General features: G+C 52.5%; 2 protein-coding genes across 3 annotated transcripts in view; one reads left to right on the top strand and one right to left on the bottom strand.

Annotated features, from left to right (window-relative positions):
• The window catches only part of LOC132399649 (insulin receptor-related protein-like), a 34,280-nt gene extending 25,336 nt beyond the window's left edge, over positions 1-8,944 (top strand). For both annotated transcript variants that reach the window (XM_059980246.1, XM_059980245.1), the window contains exons 15-21: positions 1,609-1,676; positions 2,450-2,679; positions 3,309-3,419; positions 4,074-4,233; positions 4,689-4,818; positions 7,387-7,521; positions 8,316-8,944. In XM_059980246.1, the coding sequence (XP_059836229.1) occupies positions 1,609-1,676; positions 2,450-2,679; positions 3,309-3,419; positions 4,074-4,233; positions 4,689-4,818; positions 7,387-7,521; positions 8,316-8,640 (1,159 nt within the window). In that variant the 3' untranslated portion in view covers positions 8,641-8,944. The remainder of the gene's footprint in view (positions 1-1,608; positions 1,677-2,449; positions 2,680-3,308; positions 3,420-4,073; positions 4,234-4,688; positions 4,819-7,386; positions 7,522-8,315) is intronic.
• A 7,374-nt stretch (positions 8,945-16,318) lies between these two features.
• LOC132400091 (high affinity nerve growth factor receptor-like) overlaps positions 16,319-19,788 on the bottom strand; it is a 49,460-nt gene continuing 45,990 nt past the window's right edge. Inside the window, exon 15 of the mRNA XM_059981168.1 lies at positions 16,319-16,504. Within this exon, the coding sequence (XP_059837151.1) occupies positions 16,319-16,504 (186 nt within the window). The remainder of the gene's footprint in view (positions 16,505-19,788) is intronic.

Below are 19,788 nucleotides of genomic sequence, written 5' to 3'. Positions count from 1 at the left end.
GGATTAAGGTCAGGAGTTTGACTCTGCCATTCCAAAACACGGATTTTCTTCTTTTTAAATTTTTCTGTTGTTGATTCACTCTTGTCTTTCGGATCAGTGTCTTGTTGCACTTTCCAGCTTTTATTAAGCTTCAGGTGGCAAACTGCTACCCTGACGTTCTCCTGTAAAATGTCTTGATACAATTTTGAATTCATTGTTTCCTAGACGATTGCAAGCTGTCCAGGCTCTGAGGCAGCAAAGCAGCCCCGAACCATGATGCTCCTTCCACAATTTGTCACAGTTGAGATGAGGGTTTGGTGTTGGTGTGCCCTTTTCCCTCTAAACAGAAATGTGCAGTTCTGTAAAAAAGTTCAACTTTTGTCTCATCTGTCCACTGAACATTTTCCCAGAAGCGTTGTAGAACACCCAGGGGACATTTTGCAAGCTTGAGACGTACAACGATGTTTTTTTGTTGGAGAGCTGTGGTTTCCTGCATGAACACCATTCTTGTTTAGTGCTTTTCTTATAGTGCAGACGTGAACAGAAACTTTATCAAGTTCTCGAGATATCTGCAGGTCTTTTGCTGTTACCCTTGGGTTCTTTTTCATATCCTTCAGCAATGCACGTTGTGCTCTTGGTGTGATCTTTGCAGGACGCCCACTCCAAGGGAGATTAGCAACAGAACTGAATTTCCTCCATTTGTAGACAATCTCTCTTACTGTGAACTGGTGAACACTCAGGTCTTTAGAAGTGCTCTTGTAGCTTTGACCAGCTTCATGCATCTCTACAATTCTTCTTCTAAGGTCTTCTGAAAGTTGTTTTGACCGAGGCATGGTACACGTAAACAGATCTTTCATGAGAAGAGCAGGATCTGTCAGTAACCTGACTTTTTTTTATAGGACAAGACTCCTCGACACCCCACACCTCCAATCTCATCTCATTGATTGGAAAACCTGACACCAAATAGCTTTTGTAGAAGGCATTATCCCAGAGGTCCACAAACCTTTCCCAACAAATAGATGTAATATTGGATCTTTTTTCTCAATAAATAAATGACCAAGTATAATGTTTTGTGTTACCTATTTAATTGGGTTCTCTTTATCTAGTTTTAGGACTTACGTGAAGACCTGATCACATTTTTATGCAGAAACATAGAACATTCTTCAGGGTGCACCAAGTTTCTAGCACCACTGTATCTGCGCTGCGGGAGCTGCGGTGCGGTGCGGAGGGGTCTCCGCATTATGAGAGGGGCAGAGGAGTGATCTCTATGCTGTGGGAAGGCCGGTGATGATTGATCTCCGCCTTGTGGGGGACAGTGAGGGGCTGCGGTATGGAAGAATCTCTGAGCTGTGGGAAGGACGCAGAGGGAGGGTCTCCACTTTGAGAGGGGACAGTGAGGAGGGATCTCTGCGCTGTGGGGGGGGGGGTGTGAGAAGGGATCTCTGCGCTGTGGGAGGTGAGGTAAGGATGGATGTCTACCTTGTTGGGGTCAGTTGGCGGAGTGGGGAGGGACCACCTTAACTGGTGGACGGCTCTACCCTGTCTTTCCATGTAGGATAGTATTAATCACACCCTCCTCATCCTGTAGTTTAAAGCGCTCCCCGTCTCTCTCTCTCTCCACTTCCACAGGATTAACGGATTCCTCAACGGCACCCTATATATGTCAGTGAATCCTGAGTACTTCAACGCAGCTGACAGTGAGTGAGAGCGCAGCTCGGTCGAGAACCGGCCGGTGGGGTGGTACGGTGACCGGCGACCCGTGACCTCAGCCAAACCCTTTGCGCAGTTCGGGGCTGAAGGGGTTAATCCCCAGGACTGGCTACATGGTTTCAGAGCGGATGGGGAGGGAGGGATGGGCAGCGTGCCGGTGAGGAAGCACCCCCTCCTGTGGCGTCCGTGGCTGGATGGACGGATGGAAATTCATCCCCAGCCCTAGGGGAAAAGGGGGGAGGGGTCAACTTACCGTGAATAGTGGGGGAGGGATTACCGGTGCTTAAGAGTGGGGAGCAGAGGGAGTGCGGAAGGAAGTGGGAAGAGGCGGGAATGAGATGGAACAGTGGAGGTGGGAGTGGGGAGTCGGAGAGGAGGAGGGGAGTAGGGAGACGGGAGAGGGCAGGGGCAGAGAAAGAGTTACAAGAGGGGCCGATATGGAGCAGAAGCCCGGTGCCCATCATAAGAGCTGGACTGTCTGCCTGCTGTACTCTACGCCTTGAAGTTCTGTCCCATCCCACCCGCTTCAAAACGTCTCTCTCGCTCCTCAGTTTAATCTGTCCCACACTCTCTCTCATCCTCCGCCTATGTAACCTGTGCCCTCTCTCCCACACCCTGCGTTTAATAACCCCAACCTCCTCTCTCCCCTTCACTCACGCTGGTATAATCTGTCCGCTTCACCCTGTACTTGTTCCCCGGGTATACTCTGGTCCCCCCTCACCCTGCCCCCGGTGTAACGGATGCCCCTGACTCTTGGCAGTGTACGTGGCGGACGAGTGGGAAGTCCCGCGGGAGACCATTACCATTATTAAGGAGTTGGGCCAGGGATCCTTCGGTATGGTGTACGAGGGCATCGCCCGGCTGGCGACGACGGGCCAGACCGAGACCCGCGTGGCGCTGAAGACGGTGAACGAGTCGGCAAGCAGGCGGGAGCGCATCGAGTTCCTCAAGGAGGCGTCCGTGATGAAGGCCTTCGACTGCTACCACGTGGTAATACTGTTTGTCCGACTGTCCGGCCGGCCCGGCTCATGGGGAGGGTCCTATCCACGCGCCCCTCAGCACTCAGACTCCGAATGAGGAGGTGGGCGCGGGGATAAGTGTCGGCACAGACTAGTGAGCATAGGGGGGCTCGTCCAACCCCGTGTGAGCTTGCGTGTGTGTGTGTGTGGGGGGGGGGGGACGTGTATATATACACGTTCATATATATATGAATGTGCGTCTGTATAAAGTGTGTGAATGTTTGTCTGTGTGAGTGTATGTGGGAGAGGCGTGTGTATTTAGAGTTCCAGTCTCTAGCGTGTTGCTAAGGGTTACGTGTGGTATTGTGGGGTTGGTTGTTGGTGCGTTAGGGTGTAGGGTGTCATCCTGTGGCGGTGCAGGGGTATTGGGGAGATGGGTGAAGGGGTTTACGTGTGTCGGCGTTTAGGGGGGGCAGTCTGTTGGGGTTTAGCAGTGTCGGGATGTTGGTGTGTGGTCGCATGGGTTGTTGCAAAGATCGGGTACAGGAACGTTGTGGCGTTGGTGTCGGTTTGAGTTAGTGTAGGGGTGTGAGGATGTAGGGGAGTCGGGTGGGCGAGGGTAAGGATGACGGCATCTCAGTCCGTGCTTTTTCTGTGTAGGTGCGTCTGCTGGGGGTTGTGTCGAGGGGACAGCCCACCCTCGTCATCATGGAGCTCATGACCCGGGGAGATCTCAAGAGCCACCTCCGTTCGCTGCGGCGGAGCACAGAGGTACCTGTACCGCCCGTCACCCAGAGCCCAGCCCCGAGTCCCACCTGACACCAAGCGAACCAACTCTCGGCCCCGCCAACCCTCCGCGCTCTAAGAATTCACATCTACCCTGCTAGTGGTGGCCAGCCGCCAGTTCCACAACTGGATCCAGCGCCTCCAGCAGTCCAACTCCTTGCGATGAGACCGCGCAACCTCGATGCTTGGGGGAAACAGATAGGGTGTCTCCCCCCCCCGCCTCAATCACCACTCGAAACGGGGAGGGGAGGGGGCGGTAAATCCTTGCCGATCCAGGCTGTTCCTTTGCGCTCTCGGGACAAAACCTGATCTCGGGATCATCAGCACTGCGCCCAATAAGAGCTCCAGACCTCGGCCGGCAATTCTAGGTGGTCGGATGGCTGTAGAATCCCGTTACTGAGGGTGAGGTTTCCGTTCCCTACCGTCACTGATCCGTCCTCCCTCACCCCTGCCGACCACCCCTCTCTCCATCATTTCGCGCCCCCAACCCCGTAACGCCCCGAAAGCGCGGAAAGTATACAGACTCCCTCTCTCCGCACCAGAGGAGAGGAAGCGAGAATGTGGGTATCGGGGGTCGGCCCACAGACAACAGACTGAATCACCCACACCCTGACGCTGCCTCCTTGTTTCCCCCGACAGAGCGACCAGAGTTTCTCGCCTCCCACGCTGAAAGACATGATGCAGATGGCGGGCGAGATCGCTGACGGGATGGCCTACCTCAACGCCAATAAGTTCGTGCACCGAGACCTGGCGGCTCGTAACTGCATGGTGTCCGAGGACCTTACTGTCAAGATCGGAGGTGGGGGCGGGTGCTGCCTCCCACTATAATTGTTGCACTATAATTGTACATTGGCTCCAACCAATCACGATGGGCACCATCTCGCTATCCAGATCCCCGGCCTGCCATTGGTTGACCTGCCCAGGGACTGGGGAGGGGAAAAGTTACAACTCCTGTCCGATCCAACTTCCAACAAGCCTGTCTTTGGCAGCGGGAATTCCGCTCCGGCCCTACCAGCGCTGACTGGAATCGGTCCAGAGCCAAGAGGGGGGTCAACAGAGATAGGGAGGGGCCGGAGGGAGTTACAGAGACGGGGCGTGGTGTAGGGCCCGGAGGGTGGTCACGGAGAAGGAGAGGGGGTGTAGGGTGAGATTCCTTGGCAGCGCCAGGTGAAGGGGTTGTGCGCCCTGGGTGAGATCCAACCCCGCCTCTAGCCCAAGACCAGCGGCTCCCTCACTAACGCTTCTCCCTTGCAGATTTCGGGATGACCCGGGACATTTACGAGACGGATTATTACCGGAAAGGTGGTAAGGGGCTGCTCCCCGTGCGCTGGATGGCCCCGGAATCCCTCAAAGACGGGATCTTCAGCCCACACACCGACGTCTGGTGAGACGCTCCCCCTGTGGGTGTGACGGCGCGGGGCGGGAGCCGGAGGAGGGATGGTGGTAATACAAGTTGAACCGGAATCTGGAATTCTCACTTCGGACCCGACCATTTCCCATTCACAGTGACACAAACTCCTGTCTCCATCACACCCTCTGTCCAGACTTCCAATAGACCCAACCCCTTCCCATTCACTGCCAACATCCGCGTTCTGAATGAACCCAATTTCTTTCCATTCACTGTCACCGTCACAGACCCAGTGGACCCAATCCCTTCCCATCTACATCCAACGTCCACACTCTGATTGAACCCAACGCCCCTCCATGCACCCCCACGTCCGCACTCCCAATGCACCCAACCCTTCCATTCACTCCCCGTCCACACTCCCAACGGGACCCCAACCATTCCCAAATTCACTCCCAGCGACCGCACTCCCAACCCTTCTATTCACATGTAGGTGTGGGTGGGGGTCAGGATAGAGGGATCGGGCTTTGGGAGGGGCAGAATGGCTGGGAACGGAGGTGTGAGGTGAGTATGTGTTTAGGGACTGGGGACCACAAGACAAAGGAGCACTATTAGGCCACTCGGCCCATTGCGTCTTCTCTGCCATGCCATCGTAGCTGATGTATTGTCCCTCTCAACCCTATTCTCATGTCTTTCTCCCGTAATCTTTGAAGTTCTAACTAAGAATCTATCAACACACACTTTAAATACACTCAATAACGTGGCCTCCACAGCCATCTGTGGCTATCAATTCCACATATTCAACACCATTTATGTAAAGAAGTTCCTCCTCATCTTTGTTCTAAATGGACGTTCAAGCTGTTGAAGTTCAAGTTCTGCTCTAATTTAACCATACATGAATACAGCAAGACGAAACAGCGTTAATCCTAGGCACAGTCATTTACAGCACGAGCCACACATATCACACGCAAGATAGCAGTAAAATACAGAATATAGTCTCTCTCTCTCTCTCTCTCTCTCTCTCACACACACACACACACACACACACACACACACACACACACACACACACACACACACACACACACACACACACACACACAAACACACACACACACACACACACACATTGCAGTGGAGAGCAGCATGGACGCTGCACCACACCGCTTCCAGCACTCATCTTCAGCGTCCAAACTTGAACGTCTCTTTCCTGGGCGCCTGCAAACAGGCGACCCCACGATTTGAGGCCCAGCCATCGCTACGAGCCAGGCCACGCTGCTCCCCAGCCGTTCGCCAATAAAACAGCGAATCGGACTTACAGCATTTTCACATTACGAACGTCCAACAGGGTCATGCTATCGCAACAAATACATTTTAAGACGGCAATAACACCTTTGGTTAGCCACGTAGTAGCTGGTGTGTCCGAGCGCGCCGCCATTTCACCGACGCCCCTCTATTCTGAGGCTGTGCGCTTTGGTCCTAGGCTCGCCCACTACTGGAAACATCCTCCCCATATCCGCTCTGTCGAGGCCTTTCGATATTTGATAGGTTTCAATGAGATCACCCCTCGTTCTTCTAAACTGCAGCGAGTATAGGCCCAGAGCCATCAAACAAACGCTCCTTGTTCGCTAACCCTTTAATTCTCAGTATTATTCTTTTGAACCACCTCCCCAATGCTTAGATGAGGGGCCGAAAACTGCTCACAATTCTGTCAAGTGAGGACTGACCAGTGCCTTATAAAGTCTCTGCATCAAATCCTTTCTCTTCTATCGGAGTCCTCTCGAAATGAATGTTAACATTGCATTTACCTTCCTGACCACCGACCACCCTGCAAGTTAAGCTTAAGGTCTTCGATGTCACTTTGCACCTCAGATTTTTGAATTTTCAAAAACAAAATCTGTTTTGAAATAGACTGCGCCTTTACTCCTTCTACCAAAGAGTCTGACCATTTATTTCCCTGCACTATATTACATCTGCCACTTCTTTGCCCATTCTGGCAATATGTCCAAGTCTTTCTGCAGACTCCCTACCTCCTTAACACTATCTGCCTATCTGCTAGCTATCTGGATCATCTGCAAACTTGACCACAAAGCCATCAATTCCATCATCCAAAAGTGAAAAGTACTGACCTCTATGGAGCAGCAACAGCCCACCAGAATAGACTTCCTTTATTCCGGCTCCTTACCTCCTGCCAACCAGATAATCTTCTGTCCATGTTAATACCTTTCCTGTAAAACCATGGACCCTTATCTTATTAAGCAGCCTCATTTCTGGAACATTGTCAAATCCCTTCTGAAAATCCAAGTAAACAACATCCACTGCCTGTCCTGCCTGCTATTTCCTCAAAGAATTCCAACAGATTTGACAGGTAAGATTTCCTCTGAAGGAAACCATGCTGACGTTGGCCTACTTTATCCTCGAGTTATCCTGAAACCACATCCTCCATAATGGACTCCAGCATCTTCCCAACCACTGAAGTCAGGTCTATAATTTCCTTTCTTCTGCCTCCCTCCCTTCTTAAAGTGAGAAAGGACATTTGCAACGGGAAGGACCGTGGGCGGGTGGGACGGGAGGAGGAACGGTGGGTAAATGTCTCTGCTCCCACAGGTCGTTCGGGGTTGTGCTGTGGGAGATCGCCACTCTGGCAGAACAGCCGTACCAGGGCATGTCCAACGAACAGGTCCTACGTTTCGTATTGAATGGGGGCACGCTGGGGAAGCCCACTAAATGCCCTGAGAGACTGTAAGTACCCCGGATCCACCCTACCACCCAAGTACACCCTCCATAGTCCCCTCTAACCCCTCCCTCCTTCCCATGCACCCTAAATACTCCCTCTATTCCCTCTCCGCACCGTTCACTCCCACTTATCCGCCTACCCAATTACTGTATTTCCTCAGACTCCCTCTCAAACCTCATTACCCCTTCCCTCCCCTATCATATACTTCCTGCAAACTCACTCTCTACCCTTTTCCTGTTGTATCAATCTTTCCTCCTTCCCACTCACTCCCAGAGCACTCCCCTCCAATCCATATCTTCACCCTCTGTATCCTTCCTGAAACCCCCTTCTCCTTCTTCAGCACATCTCCATCCTCACCTACTCTTTCTCCTGCGTGGGACGTTTAAGGGAAAGCTAGTCAAGTTTATTTTTTTATTTTCACATTGAGTGGAGGGTGCCTGAAGACTCTGCTAGGGGCGGTGGTGAATGCAGGTACAATCGGGGTATTTAATAACTTTTTAAACAGGCATATGAACCGGCAGGGAATGGATGGATACAGACTGTGTGCAGGCAAACGGGCTTAGTTTAATTTGTAATCAGAATCAGCACAGACAGAACGGACCGAATGTTCTTCACTCAATCTCTGACCCCAGGAGTGTGTGATGGGACGGGGTGGAGGGAGCTTCACTCTGTGTCTGACCCCGGGAGTGTGTGAAGGGACAGTGTAGAGGAGTTCCCCTCTCTATTTGATCTCAGGTATGTGTGATGAGATGGTGGGCCTGTCCCAATAGTAGAACTGTCTCCCTCTTTCCACCCTCAGGCACGAACTGATGCAACTTTGTTGGCAGCAGAGCCCGCGGTCGCGGCCGACTTTTGTACAGATCCTGGAGCGGATGACAGACGCCATGCGGCCTAACTTCCGGGAGGTCTCGTTCTTCCACAGGGGCTCGGCACAGTTGCGGGACACGGGCGGCTGCGGGACACCTCGCTTCCTGCCGGGAGCCAGCTCCTCGCCCTGCTCCTCGGGGCCCCGCACGCCACTCACTCAGTCTCCCGCCATCGCCGAGCGCAGCCGGGGGCCCCACCCAGGCTACTGCCACCTAAACGGGAAGGCGGGTGGCGCGGAGACTGCTAGCACGCTGTAGCCCAGGCTCGGGAACAGCCCACTTCCGCTGCCTCTGGACTCTCCGCAGCCTCTGTTACCCTGTCCGCTCGTTGGAAGCTCCAAACACAACCAATAAACCTCCTCCTCCAGTCAGCCTGATGTCGTTGCATGTTCGGACTTAATCCAGGGGACATCACCCACTCCAGAATGAGGGTGTTCCTCCGGGACTGTGGGAGTGGCGGTATTGAGGAAGCGTCGTACTGTGGAGAGGTGGTGGGGGGGGGGTGGTACTGAGGGAGGGAGAGAGATCGCACTGTTGGAGGGACAGTGGCCGGGTGAGTGTCACATCGTGGAAGAGTCAGTACGGAGGGAACATCACTGTATAGGAAGGACCTTAGTGAGGGAGCGTTGCACTGTGGGAGGTAGTGGTGCTGAGGGAGAGTCACACTGTGGGAGGGAGAATACTGAGATAACGTCGCACTGCGTACTGAGGGAGCGTCACACTGCGGAAGGAACGGCAGTGAGGGAGCGGCACGCTGGGCGGTCAGTACTGAGGAAATTTCACGGATGCGGGAAAGACGGTGTTGATGGACTCATCATGGGGGAAGGTACAGTACTTGATATTTAGTTAGTGAAACAATTACCACTGGGTGGCGATACAGACCACGTTTCCAGTGCTGACAAACATCTGTAGCGCTGCCAGGTGTTTTTTTGTTTATGTGTGTGTGTGACACCAATGTGTAATTTGTGTGAGGGACGTGTATCAGCTCTGTGTGACACGTGCGTGCCCTGTGTATGAGTGTGACTCACGGTCAGAGTCGGACAAGGAGCGGAAAGGAGGCTTCACGCCGGGCCTTCTGGGAGCGCATCCACCCACCCAGCTGACCCAGGAGCTCTACCGACTGACCCCCCACCCTCCAACCCGCTCCCAAACACCCTGCTTCTGCTCTCGGTGCCCACTCATCAGGAGCATGCGGCTGGAGTGCGGCTAGAACTCTCGGAGCAGCCCTTTCAAATCACCAAACAGGAGCCCAGGGGTTCTGCAGAGGGGGAGATGGAGCGGGGATGGGATCTGTCGCCCAGCGCCGAGCTCTCCGTCCAGCCTGTGTCCCTCTGACAATGGGCTGGGTAAAGAATATGAGGGTGTCCCCTCCCCGGGGTTTTCTGCCTGGATCGCAACCCCTACCCTGACGCTGCCTGAGAGCTGTAACCCGAATTATGTCACCAGTCCAGCAGCCGCTTTCGGGGCAGGTCCTGGTTGTCCGTGTCCCATTAGCACTCAGGCCCGGGCAGCTTCCTGACCGCCGTGGAGAGGGGATGTCGGGTGGAACGGATGGGGGAAGGAATGGTGTGAGGGACGGTGGGACGGAATGGGTGAGGAGAGTCGGGACAATGGGACACATCTCCCAGGACTGACGAGTTTCACCTACGATCACACAGCGTTCACGACCCCCTGGGTAAAGTACCCCGTGTCCTCAGCGCTTGTCCCAGATCACGGCCGCTAAGTGACGCGGGGTGCAGAAGAAAAGGCAGAGCCTTTCTAAACCCACACGACTCTCACCTGTGGAAGTGCGGCTCCATCGTCTCAATAAGCTGCTTGGTCCGCTACCAAGCAGCTGCTCGCTCTGCGCCCCAGTCATTCCTCCGAAACACCCTCTCCCTCCACCACCAGCGAACCGTGGCTGCACTGTGCTCCGCTCAAAGCAGGCTCTTCTCCCATCCGTGACCAGGACAGCAAGTCTCAAGTCCCGAGGACACAAACTACCTGTAGTTTCCCCCTCCAAGCTCTCCTTCTGGCTTCATACTTCCGCCTTTCCAGTCTTGATGAAGTTCCTCCGGCAGTTTTTATGTGTTGCTCTGGATTTCCAGCAGCTGCGGAATGACTTGTGTCTCGGAACTCAGCAGGCCTGGCAGAATCTGTGGAGAGGAATGAACTATTGCACTCCGGGCTGGGACCCTCCATCAGGCCTGGAATGGAAGGGGCAAAGGCCCGAATAAGAGGGCGCAGGAGGGGTGGAGGATAAGCTGGCAGGTAATAGGTAAGACCATTACCTATGGAGTTGTAGTGAGAAGCTGGGGGGGGAGGGGATAATAGGTAAAAGACTGGAGGAGAAGTAATCTGTTGGGAGAGAAGAATAGACTATGGGAGAAAGTGGAGGATGTGTAGAGGAGGAGTTGAAAAGAGGTAAGAGTGGAGTGAGAACGGCGAATGAGTAAAACAGACAGAAGGGGGGGGAGAAATTATCAGAAGTTAGAGAATTTGATGTTCATGCCATCAGGTTGGAGACGGGATATGAGGTATTGCTCCTCCAGCCTGAGAGTGGCCTCATGTTTGCTGCAGAGGAGGCTGTAGGCTGACATGTTGGAATGGGAATGGGGATTGGAATTTAAATGGATAACATGCTGAGTACCTCTTGCGTTTTGTGTTCATTGTGGAAGATTCTACAGCACCTGCAGAATTTCCTATGTTCATCGTGTTCTCCTGCCTTGTAATTGTATCGCCCATTCCTTACCATCGCTGGGTCCAAATCCCAGAAATCTCACTCACCCCAACCACACTGTGGGAGCCCCTTCCTCACACGGACTGTAGCGGTCCAAACAGGGCAGTCAACATGGGCCTTGTCTGTGCCCGGTGTTCTCTGTAATGACAACAAAGGATGCAGAGGTTGTCGACCCCTCACCCCCCACCAACAACATTGTGTGTAACCGTGACCACCTGTCCCACGCAGATTCATGGCTTACAAATCCTCCTTTCGTTGGTTTGGGTGATCAGAGAGGGTAGGCGGAAACAGAGAGAGAGAGAGAGAGAGAGAGAGAGAGAGAGGAGGCCGAGAGGGAGGAGTGGGGAGCAAGAGAGAGAGAAAGGGAGAGGCAGAGAGAGGCAGGCAGAGAGAGAGAAAAGCAGAGGGAGAGATAGACAGAGATAACCAGAGAGAGAGAGATAGGGGGAGGGAAAGGCAGAGAGAGAGAGATAGAGAGAGAGAGAGAGAGAGAGAGAGAGAGAGAGAGAGAGAGAGAGAGAGAGAGAGAGAGAGAGAGAGATGGCTGCTAGAGATAGACAGAGAGAACATGTGATTGTCCGTGGCAGAGAGAAGCGGAGATGAAGAGAGAGAATATATGTGTCAGAGAGGAAGAGAGCTAGGCAGAGAGTGTGTGTGGTAGAGAGAAGGAGAGATAGAGGGAGGGAGATAGGCAGAGAGAGGGAGAGATAGAGAGAGTAATGGAGAGGGGGAGAGAGACAGGGGCACAGAAAGCAGGGTGATACCAGAGGTTGGGTAACTGGTATTAAGTAGTTAAATGAAAGCTCAATTAATAATAAAAATGTCACTCACAGAATCACTCCTTACACTGTCACAACCCTCTCTCACACTGCCACACAGTCAGTTTCACACTGTCACACTCTCCACTGTGATGCACTCTCAGTCTCTCACACTTTCACACTCTCATTCACTCACACTGTCACACATTCACTCTCATGCTATCACACATTCTCACACCCACTGTCACACTCTCTTACAGTCACACTGTTACACCCTCTCACTCTTTCGCTTTCACACACTCTCACTGCCACACAATTTCACTCTGTCACACAGTCACACACACTGTTACACACTCACACTTTCTCATACACACGCACATTACATATATACCCTCTGTCACACACTTGCAGTTTTGGAGACTGCACTTGGAGTATTGTGCTGCTTTGGAGTACTGTACAGTTTGAGTATTATACAGTTTGGGAGTATTGTACAGGCTGAGTATTGTATAGTCTTTGCCATCCTGTTACAGGAAAGGCTTTCTGAAGCTTGAGTAGGTGCAGGAGAGATTTGCGAGGATGCTGCCTGGACTAGAGGGAGTTATTCCCTGGAGCGCAAGTGAATGAGGGGTAACCTCATAGACATTTATGAAATCATGAGGGGAATGGCTAAGGTGGATGGCCATAGTTTTTCTCCAGGGTCAGGTGGCATAGGTACAAGCTAAGTAGGAAGAGATTTAAATGAGATCTCAGAGGCAATTTCTTTGCACAAAGGGTGGTGAGTATCTGGAATGAACTGCCAGAGGAGGTTGTCGAGGTGGGTAGAGTTGTAACATTGAAGAGGCATTTGAATAGCTATGGATGGGGCATTTGCAGGGTTATGGATTGAACGTTGGCAGCTGGGACTGGAAGGAAGGATACTGGGGTCGGCAAGGACGTGTGGGGCTGAGAGGTCTGTTTCTATGCTGCCTGTCACATGCACAGTCATCCATTCATCCCCTCTCCCCAGCCACACACACACACACACACACACACACACACACACACACACACACACACACCCACTACCCACACACAGGGATTGTCTCCACCCAGGAATGCTGAGCCTCAGTCACTGAGATCAGTCAAAAAGAAAGAGAATAGAGTTCAGGAAGAATGGGAAATAAAATAGCTCTGTGTGTGTGTTGGTATGTGTGGTGCATGTGTGTGGTGTGTGTGGTGTGTGTGTTGTGTGTTTTGTGTGTGTGTGTGCATGTTGGTGTGTGTGCATCTTGTGTGCGTGTGTTTGTTGTGTGTGTATGGTGTGTGTGTGGTGTGTGTTTTGTGTGTGTGTGTGGTGTGTGTTTTGTGTGTGTGCGTGCATGTTGGTTTGTGTGTATGTTGGTGTGATGTGTGTGTGGTGGTGTGTGTGTCTGGTGTGTGTTTTGTGTGTGGTGTGTGTTCTGTGTGTGTGGTGTGTGTTTTGTGTGTGTGTAGTGTGTGTGTTCTGTATGTGTGGTGTGTGTTTTGTGTGTGTGTGGTATGTGTGTGCATGTTGGTGTGTGGTATGTGTTCTGTGTGTGTGTGTGTGTGTGGGGTGTGTTGGTGTGTGTTTCGTGTGTGTGTTGGTCTGTGTTGGGGGGGTGGACAGCAGATGGAGAGGTTGAATGCTGGAAGGAGTGTGAGAGAGAGAATGAGAGAGGTGGCCACAGATAGAGAGAGCTGCAGAGGCAGACATACAGAGATAAACAAGGTTGGATATAGAGATACAGAATTAGAGAGAAAGAGAGAGGGACAAAGAGTGGAACAGTGAAAGAAAAACTGTAGGGGAGAGAGAGAGAGATAAAGATTGAGTAATCAAGACTGACAGAAGGAGAAACAGTAGAGAAGAGAGGTGGAGACAGAGAGATACAGAGAGATATATGGATAGACATTATGAGAGAGAGGGAGACTAGCGGAGCAGGGCGCTGCGTATTTCACTATCCAGACAACATGCTAATGGCCAGGGGTTATTTGAATTGGCAAGGGAATGTTTAGCTTTGACTGATGTTCTACTCTGATACCCATTTACAAACAGTGTAAACAACAAACGCTGCTCACAGCTTTCTATATTATTGATCTTACTGTGAGCTTGGCTCCCTATCCTCGACAGCAGCCTCCTCCCCCACCCTCACCTCTTCTCCCCCTCCTTCTCCCCACACCTGGGCTCCCCACTCCTGCTGCATCCCAATCCTCCTCCCTGCTGTATGCAGCAACTACCCCAAATGTGAAAAAATGCTCGTTCCCTGATACCCATGCCTTGTCAGTGAGACCCTCTTGTCAGTACCCCTCTGGCTCTCCAGTGCTCAGACTATCAGCAGTTTTGGGCTCCTTATTTAAGAAAGGATGTTCTGACATTCAAGAAGGTCCAGAAGGGGTTCACGTGAATCATCCCAGGAATTGAATAATATATGAGGAGCATTTGATGATCTGGGCCAGTACTCGCCGAAGTTTAGAGGTATTAGTGGGGGAGGAACCTCATTAAAACCCGTCAAATAGTGAAAGGCCTGGATAGAGTGTATGTGGAGAAGATGTTTCCAATAGTGGGAGGGTCTAGGACCAGAGGGCACAGTAGAAGGATGCCCCTTTAAAGCCCAGATGAGGAGGGATTTCTTTAGCCAGAGGATGGTGGAATTCATTCTCTCAGATAACTGTACAGGCCAAGCAGGAGAGTAGGGTTGAGAGGGAAAGTTGGAATGATGGGCCAAATGGCCTAATTCTGCCTCAATGTCTTATGGTCTTGTGGAAGATGGTGGTGAGGTGCTGGGCGATGTCCTCCCTGCTCCAAACAAAACAGCCCCCTACCCATCCCCCACCATCGTTCCCAGGGAGTGGTGCTCAGGGTCTGATCACTCCCTACAAAGTAACACCAACACCACCGACCTACATTACACAACAGCACAGCAGTTACTGTAATGCTTTAAGCATCACCAGTCAATTCTGCTGATGTCTGTAAGGAGTTTGTACATTCTGCCTGTGGCAGGGCGGGTTTCCTCCCGGAGCTCTGGATTCCTCCCACATTCCAAAAATGATCAGGTTCGTAGGTGACTTGGGTATAATTGGGCAGAACTGGTTTGTTGGGCCAGATGGGCCTGTAACCAAATAACTAAAGAAAATAAGAATAAAAATAATAAAGTTAATCTGTAATCTCATTTGCACTGGGGTTCAGAACACAGGTCCTGAAACCTGGCGGTAGTGATTGTGGCAACCTATACCCTCCTCTGCCAACCCTTTCCCTGGAAGGCTCTGCTAACAGTCCAGCCGAGACTGGCAGAGGTCCAGGCTCAGGCAAACTTTCCGCCAACATTTCCCGAACCCGGCAAAGCTTTTACGTCTGGGCAGTGAGCAGGAGTCGAAGTGAAAGCTGGCTGGGCTCTGGGGAAGAGGCTGTAATGTATGCTAATGACTGCACCTGCCTGTCCATTACAACAGCCCCAGAGGAGCCCCTCAGCTCCACTTATCGGGGGAGCTAATGCGAGCCTCCGAGTGCGAGGAATTGATCGAGAGGCGTGAGAGGCTGTGTGAACCACTTCACTGCCTCACCATCCGTAATCCTGCCTCAGTCCCTCTCTGGGAATGTGGATCTCCCCGGGACAACACATCCCATGGGGCTGCAAGGCCCTGCCAAGTTCTGCCACCACACTGTGATGCCCAAAGGCAATGTTGGTATGGAGACTCCCCACACCAGCTGACCATGAACCCCAGTTCGGTTACCCCGAAACTTGGGACATTGGTTGGCAGATCCCACCCAGCCAACTGATTGGTGGCTCTGTTAGGCTGCCATTTCAGAAAGGCAACTGATTAGCCAGTATGCTGGCACAGGAGATGGACAATGGGCTGGAATTGGAGATAGTCATGGATTGGCGAGTGGAACATGGCCAAATGAGCTGAAGGCAATCAGTTGGTAGTTCATTTGACCAATGAGGTGAAGTATCAGCTGATTGATTGGTAGTTCAGATGACCAATGGGGTGAAGCTTTAGATTGCCAGTTGACCAATGGGGTGAAGCTTAGGTGGCCAGTTATTAGTAGTTCAGATCACCAATGGGGCTGATGTTTTGCATTCCTCAGGTGTTGACAAATCAGATCCACTCATGTATTTGATGACAAGAGTGAACAGTGATGTTGGGAGACAGGAAGGCACAACTCTCCAGGCAGCAGGGAGAACCTTTAATACACTCAGTGCATGCAACAGAAACAGGAAGTAACACTCGGCTCAGTCACAGGGCCTCTGGGTGGTCTCGCCGCCCATCTGCAGTCAGTGTACCAGGCACCACTTGAAGACACAGGCTTGGATATTATGGAGTCGATGATATTCATGGGGAGATATTCAAGGTGCATACGTTAACCGTCCTTATCTACAGTCCAGGTCCACATGCAGTCTGCAACGACAGAGTCCTCGCGTGAGGGGAGGCAGATCCCCTCCCCTTGATCCCGCCGCGGACCTCACTGCAACACGTCGAGGTAAAGTGGCGGCGACCTGACCAGCTGCTGCAGGTGCTCGTAGATCTCCTTGATGGACAGCCTCTGCTGCGGGTCTCTGGTCCAGCAGCCCCGCATGATGGCATAAACCTCCCGGGGGCAGCCACGTGGGCACTCCAGCACCCGACCCTGCGTGATGCACTCGATGGCCTGTGGGGTACAACACTGAGGGTTAAACTGGGAATCCACTCTCCTCAGCCCATCCCTCCCTGCCCTAGCGTCCCAACATCCCATCGGTGGCCCGCTAGCATTGGTGGGATTGGGCATTAATGCCGGCAACTAAAAGGATTCCACTCTCCCCAGGCTCCTAAAGGTTGTCATGGCTGGGAGGGGTGTGTAGTGGGGATAGGATCCAACTACTTATTAAACGTTCCCAATAGCATGTGTCTCAAATAGCCTCGACTCTGTCTCCTGGCCTTCACGCGTGGTTTAGCTGCTAAGCCCATTGGAATCTTTTCCACTGACGAGAAGGGGCAAAGGGAGGCCACTGATGCCTTAAAACCAGTCATTTCAGTCAGCCGTTGCTCATCTTGGAGAAGGTTAAACTCTGATCTCAAACCTCCACTGCCCTGTGGCTATACCCACTCACGGGTAAGCTAACCCCAGGGAAATATCTGGAGGTGGAATCCCTCTGCCAGTCCTAGGTTGGGTTCAATGCTGACTGAAAACTTCTGCTGGTGTCAGACTGCATTGGTCTCTGCCGTTCCTTTGGATTCATCAGCTGCGTGGAGGGGGGGGGGCTTACTGCAGGGGCAACAGCTTGCTCTCCATATCACACTGCCCTGGCTTGCGTAAAAGATAGGAGGCAACATCCATGGTTGATCCTGACCAACGGAGTCCTCTACAAATCTCTCCCCACCCTCCAAACATCTCACAGTAGTGTAATCGAACACCCACAGTAGCACCAGTCACCCTGGTTCAATTCTCGCCACCGTGTGTGAATGGTTTGTATGTTCTCCCTGTGACCGTCAGGGTTTCTTCCAGGTGCAACAATCTTACCTCGAGGCAGTTCTTCCTCCTCCATGGATGCTGCCTGGCCTACTGGGTTCCGCCAGCACTCTGCGTGTGCTGCTCTGGATTTCCAGCGTCTGCAGAACCTCATGCTTACGCAGAGAAGATTCATCTGGCAGCTCAGCAGCATAGTGGCTTGCATAGTGTTATTGCAGCACCAGAAACCCGGGTTCAATTCCACCTCTGACTGTAAAGAGTTTGTACGTTCTCTCTGTGACCATGTCGGTTTCCTCCAGGTGCCCCAGTTTCCTCCGCGCTCCAAAGACGTACCGACGAATAATTGGTCACACGTGTGTAAGGGCCTGTTACTGCGCTGCGTCTCTAAATGAAAATAACTTCCCCGGCAGGTTCTGGGGAGTCTGTGATGGCACATTGGATTCCCTGAGCCACAGAGTAAACCAGCTGCAGGGACTCGGCAGGTCAGGCAGTGGGTCTGTGGAGGCTGAGGGATGGGCGGCATTGTGGATCAGGGTTACCATCCAGAATTTCGACCTCCACAGACCCGCACAGTTCTCGAGCCCCGTTTCCCAGTGATGGCTGCAGTCTCTGATTAACTGGCAGTGAGAGAAGCTGCTGAGATGAGGGATGTGGAGAGAGCTCTTCCCCTCACACAGCTCCCCCACCCCTCTCTCAGCCTACTCCAGGGGGTAGGATTTGAAAGTAAAAGGGTAGCAGATTGGGGATTGGGCCTGGTCACTCAATGAGAGGTGTGGGGTGGAAGGTGCAGAAACCCCATCCCACAGACCCGGCTCCACACAGCAAAGGCAAGATGGATCACTCTTTAATCAGGAGAGTGGGGGGAGGGCAGTTCCAGGATTTGAGAACCTGTGGGTGGTGGTGCTCTGGTGACCTCTTTGTCGGACTGGGGAGGGGTTGTTAGAGTAACCCAGGCGAGTATCTGTGGTGGGTTTGTAGATAGTGCACTCCAGCCTCTGTGGGTGAGGGGAGGGGTGTGTGCTGTCCCGGATGGTGCCGAGAATCCAAAGATCCTGCATCAGCAGAGAGTGGATCAAACCCCTGGCCACATTAAATCCACAGACTGCAAATCTGATTAAAGGCAGGGAGCTGAAACTGTGCTGAGCGCAGCAGAGAGGAACAGTTAATGGAGCTGTTCCCCATCACCAAACCGGGTCAGGTTACACTCTGATTGGCTGCCTGCTGCCTCAGCAACTACCTCCACCTACAGGAACAGTGGGAGGGAGGGAAGAGGGAGAGAGAGAGAGAGAGGGAGGAGAGAGGGGGATGAGGTAGGAGGGAGAGAGGGAATGGGGAAGGGGAAGAGGGAGGCAGGCAGGAGGGAGAGGGGGAAAGGAAGGTGAGGGGGAGGAGGAAGGGAAGATGAGGGAAGGGGAAGAGGGAGAGGAGGGAGGGGGGACGGGAAGGCAAAGGTGAGTGGGAAGATGAGGGGAGAAGAGGGTTGGAGGCAGGAGGGAGGGGAAGGGGGGGAGAAGTTGAGGGGATGGAGGGTGAGGATGGAAGGGGCAGGATGGGAGTGGAGAAGAGGAAGATGGCGAGGGGGAGGGAGACAGGAGGGAGAGGGGAGGGGAGGAGGGATGGAGTGAAGGAGGGGGAGCAGAAGGGGAGGAGGGGGAGGGGAAGAGTAGGGGGAGATGAGGTGGGATAGGAAGAGGTGGGAGTGTGGGGAAAGAAGAGGTTGTGAGAAGAGGGAGAGGGGATGTGAGAGGAGTGAGGGGAGGAGAAGTAGGAGTGAGAGGGAAGAGAAGTAGGAGTGAAGTGAGAGGGGTAGAAGACGTTGAAGGGAGAGAAGGAGACATGTTGTTAAGCAAAGGGATATTGGGGTCCAAGTCCATAGCTCTCTGAAAGTGGCTACACAGGGTGACAGGGTGGTAAAGAGGGCATATGGCACCGAGTTCAAAAGTCAGGAAATTATGTTAAACCTTTATAAAACTCTGGCTGGGCTGCAACTGGAGTACTGCATCCACGACTGGTTGCCCCATCCTAGGAAGGACTTTGAGGCTTTGGAGAGGGTGCAGAAGAGTTTCACCAGGACGTTGTCTGGATTAGAGGGCACGTGCTATAATGAGTGATTGGATTAGTGTTTTCTCTGGAGTGGCAAAGGCTGAAAGGAGACCTGTTAGAGGTTTATAAGGTTATGAGAGGCATTGGTAGCATATTCCCGGGATTGAAACGTCTGAGATCAGAGGGCATGCATTTAAGTTCAAAGGAGATGTGTGTATATACTTTTCACCGAGAATGGGATGTGGCTGCCTGGGGTGTCAGTGGAGGTGAATACGACAGAAACATCAGGAAGCTCTCAATCATACTGAAAGGCAGAGAATGGAAGAATAGGGACATCGTGTAGGCAGAAGGGATTAGTTTAGTTGGGCATTTGATTCATTTAGCACAACATTGTGGGCTGAAGGGCCTGTTCCTGTGCTGGTCTGTGTTTGATGGTCTGAACA

Source organism: Hypanus sabinus, chromosome 9, assembly GCF_030144855.1.
Source record: "Hypanus sabinus isolate sHypSab1 chromosome 9, sHypSab1.hap1, whole genome shotgun sequence".
Taxonomy (NCBI): Eukaryota; Metazoa; Chordata; class Chondrichthyes; order Myliobatiformes; family Dasyatidae; genus Hypanus; species Hypanus sabinus.
The sequence above is the reverse complement of the archived record's forward strand: the minus strand, read 5'-3'. Positions and strand labels throughout refer to the sequence as shown.